Below are 9,894 nucleotides of genomic sequence, written 5' to 3' on the forward strand. Positions count from 1 at the left end.
GATTCTTTACCTGAAAATTTAGTCTAGATAGCTGTAATAAGAGGCCTGCTTCATTAGAGAAATACCCTAAGGGAATTAGTAAAAATATAGAGAGATTAGGCAGACAAGGCTTTAGGGCCAGATTTTCAAAAACAATTGGACATCTGAAGGTTCAGGTGGGTATAAATGAGATACTAAAAAAGAGAAGTCTCACTAATGTCCTATCTATGTCTTTAGATGCCTACAAAGCTTTAAAGATTCAAGCCTTAGAAGATGAGCTGTGGGGGATTACCCTGCATTGTGGTGGGGTAAACTGCCCTTCCTGCTATCTAGCTATCCTGATTCTTGCTCTCCAACCTCCTGTTTCCCCTGTTATTACGGAAGTTAATTACACTCAAATCCTACCAGAGAAGAGATCTTATTCTTAAATTATTGTGCTTTTTCTATGACATCATCATAAGTAGTCATGGAAATGTACAGAACAGCCAACTCAAGAAAGTGGAGAAGATGATCTGAGTGGAGGGAAGACTGAACAGCCTTCATTAATGATGAGTAAGGGCACGAGGAGCGATTTCCAGCCACATGGAAAGCATGTTGTTTGTCTGCCTGTGCATACATTTTAGCATGAGAAAGTTTATCCCAGTGTGAAAGACTGTTCTTAAAGGTAAAGATCCGTTCTCTGATAAGTCCTTTCTCTAGAATCGCAGGAATTAAAAGCACATGTGTGGAGCTCTGTTGGGCTCCGAAGGCACAAACCTGCTGGACATCTGGGATTGATAAAGATGCAGCTGTGTGGAGACAGTAAAAACATATGTTTACACTAAAAACAGGAGCAGAGACAGGGAAATGAATCAAGCCCCATCCTAATGGCAGCTGTGGCATTTTCACTTCATCAAAACCAGACAGCGCCAGGAACAAGCCCCTTTCTGTGTCCCTGTTTATCTTGGTTTTTATCAACTTAAAGATGTATGTAACCTTTGTTTTCATTAGCTTTTGCTGGCTAGGAGTGAAAACAGTAACCAAAGCTGGAAGCAGAGTCAAGGAGATAAGGGCATTAAGCAATTTTCAGACATCTTTCTATTTTTAACATCATTCTGTGCAGCATTACAGGTTTTATTCAATTTCCTCCTTTTCCCGCTGCCCTGAGCCTCCACTCCTGAGTCCTGCTTATCTGAGACTCAGTCTCCCCAGCTGTGATTCCACTCGTAGTCCCAAGGCAAAGCCTATAGAGACCACTGTGGTATTTTTGTTTCCCAAGCAGCCCTCATTATTGAAAGTATCCTGAGTTTTTGAAAGAGGGTCCATTGTTCCTTCCTCTCACCCCAAAGCCAGTGCTGGTGAGAGCTGTTTTGTTACACGCTCAATCCAACAGTGTTTGCTGTCAAAAGCAGTTGATGATTGCCAGCAGTTACCACCCACTGTGATACCATAATTTCTCTCTGTGCCTAGGATAGGGGTTTGCAGCACCTCCTTGTCTAGAAACTGTGACTGATTTCTCTGATGCTAACACAAAAAAAGTCCAAACATTCCTTAGAATGGGGGATAGATTTTTCCTTTGACTTTATGTGGTGTTGACACAACCTAAAGCTTAGAATCATGCTGGAAAGAATGGCCTTGTGAGCCTCTTGCGTTTGATTTCCTTTCCTACCATCTTGTTTCCTTGATCAGCTGAGGCAAAAGATTTGTGAGAAACATTTCTTATTGGTTAGAAAGACAAAAGCCTTTTGAGCTCTTCCTCCACAAAAATTTGCTCCAGAGTGAGTGTGGGGATGATTAGACTGAAGGAAGGAAAAACAAAAGCAGGGAGGTAAGGATGGAGTGAAGATATCCCTCACTGATACTGACTGCAGTTTCATCTCCCCCAGCAGTGGATGATATGGCATGGGATAACTTCAGTAGAGTTTTCTCACTGCAGGCTCAGCAACAGAGATGACAGGTATCTCCTGAAGGACTCCCAGACAAAAATCAGACAATATCCACAGCCTGCCGTTAGTCTGTGAAAGAAGCAGCTTTTTCCTATCCGATTTTGTCTGTCCTTAGGGAACATTGGGAAGACCAAAAGGAGAAGAAATATGTCTTACCCTGCCCCTCACTGTCCCCAGACTGGGGTAGCCACAGTGATTCTGGTGTGGACTGTTAATAGATAGGTACTTGTAAATAGTCTGGTAAAAGTCTGAGGTCCTGCCCAAGAATATGTAAGATTCTGTCATATTCACCTGTAAATTGCACCCTACCAGACATGGTGATAAGAGACAAAGCATCACACAATCACATGGTGCTGGAAGTGACCTCTGGGAGTTGTCTGGTGCATCCCCATTGCTCAAGCAGCACCACCTAGACCCAGTTGCCCAAGAGCATATCCAGATGGCTTTTGAATATCACCAAGAATGGAGATGCCACAATATTTCTGGGGCAACCTGTGCCAGTGCTTGCTCACCTTCAGAGTAAAAATGTGTTTCCTGATGTTCAAAGCATCCTCCTGTGTTTCTGTTCATGCCCATTGCCCTTGGTCCTGTCCCTGGGCACCACTGAAAAAAGGCTTCCTCTCCCTTACACCCACCTTTGAGATACTTAGAAACATTGATAAGACATCATCAGAGTCAATATCAAGTGAACATTTGCAGTGAAATAATCGTCTTCATTTGTGTTCAGACCTGTACTATTGCCCAAATATAATCCTGAAATAGGTTGTGACGTTTTGGCTTGTATCAGGCCATTTATCTTCCTCTGTTCAAGACTCGGGAAAGATCACTGCAGCTTCTGACCCTGTAGGTCAAAGTACATCATTAAGATCCCATTACTCTAGGATATGGTCCCTGAGACATGAGGATAAGTGGGAGTACAAGGAAAGATGGCCCTTTTTGTCATCTCATAGCTGAATCATACGAGCAAGGGAACGGGGAAATTCAGCAGTCCAGACTGGACTTGCCAAAGAGCAGAAAGGCCAGGTGTGACTTGTGTCTTGTCAAGTAATACCACCACAAACTGAGTACCCAGATCTAAATGCTTCTTGAGTGACCTGTGAGGGCAAAAAATACCACAAAGACAGAAAAATTCCTAGGACCCTTTTTGCTTAGGAGTTCAGTGTACATAAAAGGGCTGAAGAAAATCTTCCAAAATATAAGGGCTAAGATGGAGAGCAAACTTTTCTCCAGGTCTGATGCAGATAAAGAAAACAGGAAGATTCAAGTTGAGTGTGAGAAAAGACTTGCTAAGCCTCAGACAAAGAAACTGGACAGCATCTACCATTAGAGGCTTTGGCAGAGGCTGGGCACATTTATATCAGGATTGATTTGCAGAAATCTCAGCCTGTTTTAGTGTAGGGAATTGGACTAAGACAATTATTTTTGATCCTTTCCACACCTTTTTCCTATGTTCCGGCAATCACACATTGGCAAACATGGAGTTCCCTGTGTTTTTGTGCAGAGAGGACGAGGTCCAAGCCCATCCTGACAGGGACGCACCCCGTCAACACGACGGTGGACTACGGTGGGACCACGTCCTTCCAGTGTAAAGTCCGCAGCGATGTCAAACCCGTCATCCAGTGGCTGAAGAGGGTGGAGTACGGCACAGAGAGCAAGTACAACTCAACCATCGATGTTGGGGGACAGAAGTTTGTTGTGCTGCCCACGGGGGAGGTCTGGTCCCGGCCCGATGGCTCCTACCTGAATAAATTGATGATTACTCGAGCCAAGGAAGAAGATGCAGGGATGTACATTTGCCTAGGGGCAAACACCATGGGCTACAGCTTCCGCAGTGCTTTTCTCACAGTCCTGCCAGGTGAGTTATGCCTTTTTTTCCCCACATCTGAACCAATGGTCTGCATCATAGTATTAATACAACACTGATGCTTGTTGGGCTCCATGGCTCTCTGCTGATTTAGGCTGGCCCAATTCTGATAAGAATGAATGTGAGACTAAATCAACCCAGATTAAATTAGCTCCTGCTGAAATCCTCTGTAGGATGTTTTCTTTTCTCCCTTCATGTTGAATAATGATTCCAGCAAGGTGAAATAAAATGAATGATCTGTCCCTGTATGGAAAAGGAGCTGGGAAAGGATGCTGCAGTTGCAGGCACTACATCACTTTCGTGGTAGGGTGGAGGACATGAGAGCTACTGAATAGCAGTACAGCTTGCAACCCCATTCCTTTATATTTCTCCTTTCTCTTGCTCTTATTTATATTGCTTTTACTGGTAAAAGGAGACAATGATACAGGCCCATACAATGAGAGAAGAATAAAAACTGTCCCGGTCACAGGGAAAGGAAAATAGTAAGTGTGAAAGAGAGAATGATTGATTAGTGAAATTCTTGCTTAGTGATCTCCTGGAGACCCTTGCACCAGACTCACAGCTGCTTCCTTCTCTCCACAGGCCTCAGAGCTGGTGGCCATGTCCAACTGAGGCTGTTTTAAGGCACACCATCTTTTGCCATTTACTCCTGATTTTGAAGTTCTGCCCCGATAGTTTTTGTTGTTAAGGGCATTTCTTTCTACCTCATCTTGCTGTGTGAATCCAGCTTCAGATCCACTTGTTTTAGGACAAAAATCAATCTTACTGCCCTTTCTTCCCTTCATTTTAGATGTCAGGTCTAATGTAGTGTCTGCAGTCAAAGACACCAGTGAGAGACAGAAATCATTAATTCTCCTAGGTTGTTAGAGCTGGTTTTCTGTGTAGGTAGTGGGGAAAATGCTCTTGTAACTAAGGCAGCATGGCTTATTCTGCTCACTGATTGCCAAAGCTCTGCATTCAGGCAGCCTCCGAGAGTCACTAGCTTGAATTTAGATACTGACATCAGGTTGCCAAGTAGGAGAATGCTCTTGGCATCTTCTTCTGTATCTCTTAGATTTGGGACTAAACTCCGACTAGAAGACCTGTCAATCCCAAGGAAAAGCTGCGTGGGTGGGATATGACTCAAAGCCTCTGGGGGTTTCTAAACTATGAGGGTCTGATCCAGCTCCCACTGCAGCCAGTGGGAGACTTTCCATTGATTTAAATGGGATTATAATGAGACCTCATACCAGAACCAGAGCCTGGAGGCCTGTTGTTATTGGCAGTGACAGAGAAGGAGAACCCAGCTTGCCCTCAGAAGCAAAGATGTGGCTGCAAGGCCATGAGCTAAAAACACCATTTTGCTTGTAAATCTACCAGATTTGACATAGACATCTCCAAAGAGCAGCATGGATGAATATCAGAACACTTTCGTTTCAGCCCAGCAGAGGATTTCTGCCAACCATCATGAACACTGTTGTTTTTGTGGTCAATTGATGGGTCAGTTCTCTGATCCTGCCTTGCTTTGCACAGGGGGCTGGACCAGATGACCTCCAGAGTTCCCTTCCAGCCTAAATTATTCTGTGATTTGCAGTGTTGGTGAATCAAAGTTTTATCTGTTAAAGTCAACAGTATAGGTCCTTCTGACTTCAAAGAGACCACATGGTATATATTTAATATTTCATACTAGGTCTATTTGTCAAGGAAAGAAAAAGACATTACTGTCTTAAAGAAGTTTGACTTGACATATGTTTGACTATAACATATTGGGCTATTTGGGTAGCCTGTGGTTTTAGAAGTTTCTTGAGTGTCTCCCTGCAAGCTGAATCCAGTGCCTAGGTATTTTTCAGGGCTTTGGAAATAGTAGCTGATAGCTATCTAGATAGGGATTTTAATAGCTAAGATCCTACCCAGGTCTCCTTTTGGGTCTATAAATCAGGATATCAATCTGAGAACTACCAGGCTAACCCAAGCTGAGGCTACCCAAGGATGTACATGCTGCCAACAGCAGACAGGGGAGGGGGGAGGTAAGCCTGAAAGATGCTGTTTGAAGCACCTTATCTCCTCTGGTAGCTGGATTTGCTGCCCTTAGAAAGCCACCAGTGTCTCCAAAGAGATTGTTGGAGGTAGAGCCCATTTGGCATAGGGAGCTGGATGCACACTTTAATGCCATGTGGACTCCGTGGCTTGGACACCAAGGAGGGACACCAGCTCATCTGTTTTCCCCATCCTTCAGCTTTCCTTCCAGCCACACAAGAAACTCAAGATGACACCTCCAAAACACCACATTCATGCTCTCTGCTATGGCAGAGCATTGCTTGAGTAGTTATATTATCGCTAGGCAGGGATACTAAAGAGTGTCTAAAGCCCATACAAACACAGCTACATATGGCAGATGTAAGTGGGGAACGTGCCATGGCTCTGCACAACCTGATCATGCCTCCTGGCTGCTGACACGTGTTGAGTGCTCCAGCCTGGGCAGCAAAGCCCACTCCATCACAGAGTGAGTGTGTTAGGGAAACTCTTGGGCTGGCTCTAGTGCATCCATTAAAGCTTGGATAAGAAAATGAAAAAATCCCCCAAAGGCTCCCCTCCTGACCCCAAAACCATAGAAAATTAGTTGTTTGTCCTTCCAGGAGCACTGAAAAGCAAAGCAGTTACCAAACATCATGTGCTGGCTTGATTTTTCCCTTGTTACTTGGTCTGGCAGGGTTGCCAGACAGCCTGTACAAAAGCCAGCCCAAGTGTGACATCTGTTTTGAATCCACTTTGCCTGCACTTAATTAACTCTTTCTGTCTCTTTCCTGCCTTAATGTCCAGATCCCAAACCTCCGAGTGCACCTGTACCCCCTTCCTCAGCCAGCAGCCTGCCCTGGCCTGTGATCATCGGCATCCCTGCCGGAGCTGTCTTCATCTTTGGGACAATCCTCTTGTGGCTTTGCCAGACTAAGAAGAAACCCTGCTCCCCTCCAGCCGCTGCACCTGTGCACCGGTCGCAGCCCCGGGACAGGATCTGTGTCTCCCAAGTCCCCGACAAAGACTGCATCTCCTCCATAAACTATGAGGAATACGTTGCCCAACAGCAGCATTTACTGTCCCAAGGGCCTGCACTTGCCCCTGCCATGGCATCCAAAATGTACCCAAAGATTTACACGGACATCCACACCCATACCCACTCACATGTGGAAGGGAAAGTCCATCAGCACCAGCACATTCAGTACCAGTGCTAAGAGGGTGGCCGTGTACAGTAGCTCGTTTGGGCTTTTCCTCGTGGTACCTCAGAAGAGACTGCTCCAAGTCAGCTCACACTGCCAGCAATAGGCAAAGCAGACAGAAAAGATTATATATATAATTTTAAATATATATATACATATATATATAATTGTATATGCGTGTGTGTATGTGTGTATATATATATGTGTATATATCTATATCTATCTAAATATATATATAATAGAGAAAGACAAAAAGAGAAAAGAGATTTTTTTTGTTTTGTTTTTAATTATTGCAATCAGGATGTAGCCAAGGAATAATGAAGGAACTCCAGATCTCAGCAGAGAGGCAGCCATCTCCAACAGCGGAGCCTTCCCGGATCTCTTAACCGAGGTGGCAACAAGTGAGACAGGATACAGGGACATGAACAACCGCCTCCTTCCTTGTGTTGCTACAGGAGCAAGAAGAACAAGAGGTGACCATGGTGCTTCTCTGGATGGGCACTGCTGTTCCTGTGCCTGCTTCACATCACTTGTTTTGGTGGGAAGCCCCCAGACCTGTCCCACTCTGGATGACTGAGGTTTAGTGCCAAAGCACCAGGAGACATAACCAATTCACCTCTTCCAGGGCAAAAATATAACACAAGAGAGTCTGGAACATCTAATTTCTATTCACAATATGAAATGCTGAATGCTTCTCAGTCACGGTCATTTGGTCTGAAATACTAGCCAAGCTGATTGGCTTGGTATCTGCAAGGTGAAGGCATCATGATTCCCGTGTGGTGTTCTGCAGATCAAACCAGAATTGCTCCAATCCCCTGGTCCTAGGACTCAGTGCCACTGCCAGGAAAAAGGAAAGAAGGAAAGAGGAACATTGTACAGAACACCTTTATATTTATATTTAAGAAATAATAATAATTAATAATAATAATAACTGAACTGCTGATGGTGAAGAAAGCAAAACACACTGTCCTCTGATGGCTCACAATGACAAGCTACTGGATTTTCTATGTCAATGCAAAATACATGAGAACATTAGGAAAAAAAAAGTAAGAAAAGAAGAGAATGAAATAATAAGCTTGTAGGAAACAATGAATTTGAGAAATATTCACCTAGGTTGTGTGTGGTGGTCCCCTCCCCTCAGATAACAGTTTGCAAATGATACAGCTTCATTGCAGCTCAAACAACAGCAAAGACAGAAAGAAGAGAAAATAAATAAGGACCATATTAAATACCTATATAGACTGGAGATGAATCCAATTGCAAATATAAAACCTTTGTAATTCTATATAGAGTTTAAACAGAAGTCATGTATATTTAATTTATTTTGTTAAACAAGAAAAAAATGTATGATATTTTCCTCAAAACAGGCATTTCTATACATATTTTTGATCAAAAAAAATAAAGATTTTGTTTTTTCCAGGTTCTATAGATGGCATGCTCAGAATACGCTCGATGTAGCATGTGACCAACTGTACTTCTCCCAGCCTGGAGGGTCATCTATCTCTATGCTTTTTTACATTATCCATGTGCAATCTCCTAGCATCATCTCAGGTACCGCTGGTGCCATCCTTGCCATCTGACCTTTTCAACTGGTTATATTCTGCCTGTGAAGGTCTGCAGTGGCCAGATGACTTCTCATGGATCCCTTGTCATCTTCATTACAAAGTTTTCTGCTCACAGGGAAAGCTGTTTCACTATGCTTTTTTTTTTTTTGGGGGGGGGGGGGGGGGGGGGGGGGGGGGGGGGGGGGGGGGGTTGGGGAGGGGAAGGGAAGGAGATTGCATTAGTTTTTTAAGCACAAACCTTCAGTGGGGTTTCTTTTAAAAAGCAAATTCAGTAAATCAAAACGTAATAATTTGTGTGCCTGTAAAATGAACTTTGGCCTCAGGGTGCTTGGGAAGGGGGAAATATGAAATGCAAATGAAACACTTCATTTGTAAATGCAGCTGCTGAAGGAGCCAGTGGAGGGTGAGGTGAGTGCAATAAGAAGAGCGTGTGGGGAGCTGCTCACACCATCATTCTGCTGCATGCTACAGAGAGGCACCCAACTCTTTAGTGGCTAAAACGTTCTTTAGAGAAGGCAGGTTCAGCATTCACTTCATTGCATTTCACTTCAAGTTTGCTGGTAAAAAAAAAACCTGAAAAATTGAAATGTGCTAATTTTTAGGTTTGAAACTACTTCTCTCTCACAGCCTTTTCCACGAAAGAGATCCTTAACAAACCAGCTGCTCCGTTTAAAAGTGAAGCGCTCTATTTAACCTGAACCAAAACAGTGCTTTGCTTTTCGCTAAATGTTTCTGAAGGTATTTGCTCTGGGTTGACCTGCAGTGATTTTTCTGCTGGCTTGTTTGAATCAGCAGCAAACCAAACAGCTCCTTGTTTGCTCAGCCGCAGCGCTATGAGCTGGGGCCCTAACTCGGTGAAACATGTAAGCTTCTCTTTCACTTTACCAGTACATGGTGCTCCAAAAAGTCCCTTTTTTTGCCTTAGCCACCTGGATCAGTGGCTCCATCCCTGCCCACTGCACTGGTTCTGCCTGGAGCCACCCATAACTCTGGGAAAGGGGAAGAGAAGGAGGAAAAGAAGGAAAAGGAGGAGGCAGAATTAGAGGAGGAATACTTTCCTACTCACATGGAGTTTACCAACTGGCACTGTTGCAATACAGCACTGCATAGCACACTGCTGCTTTCCTGACTGCTGTAGTAGGAAATCCATGTTATAACCTCTACAGGAAGACCATCTTCAGGGATGATTTTCCTGTAGAGGTTATAATAAAGCAACTCGTTGCTATTTTTATTCATTTTGTTCTCAGCAGGAGGGTTCAGTTAAGCTTTGTTAACACAAATCTATGAAGTCCATAAAAGCTGAACTTTATGCATCCCCTCAGCTTTGGGGAGTCTCAAATGTGAGCACTGGAGGCTCTGTTTGGATA

General features: G+C 43.9%; 1 protein-coding gene across 4 annotated transcripts in view; it reads left to right on the forward strand.

The window, feature by feature from the left end:
• Window positions 1-8,390, forward strand: part of FGFRL1 (fibroblast growth factor receptor like 1) — a 176,441-nt gene extending 168,051 nt beyond the window's left edge. For all 4 annotated transcript variants that reach the window (XM_062613500.1, XM_062613499.1, XM_062613501.1 and 1 more), the window contains 2 exons: window positions 3,406-3,759; window positions 6,568-8,390. In XM_062613500.1, coding sequence (XP_062469484.1) covers window positions 3,406-3,759; window positions 6,568-6,977 — 764 coding nt within the window. In that variant the 3' untranslated portion in view covers window positions 6,978-8,390. The remainder of the gene's footprint in view (window positions 1-3,405; window positions 3,760-6,567) is intronic.
• Window positions 8,391-9,894: the final 1,504 nt, after the last annotated feature.

Source organism: Pezoporus occidentalis, unplaced genomic scaffold (genome assembly GCF_034315485.1).
Source record: "Pezoporus occidentalis ecotype Australia unplaced genomic scaffold, CSIRO_AGI_Poc_V1 ctg168, whole genome shotgun sequence".
Taxonomy (NCBI): domain Eukaryota; kingdom Metazoa; phylum Chordata; class Aves; order Psittaciformes; family Psittacidae; genus Pezoporus; species Pezoporus occidentalis.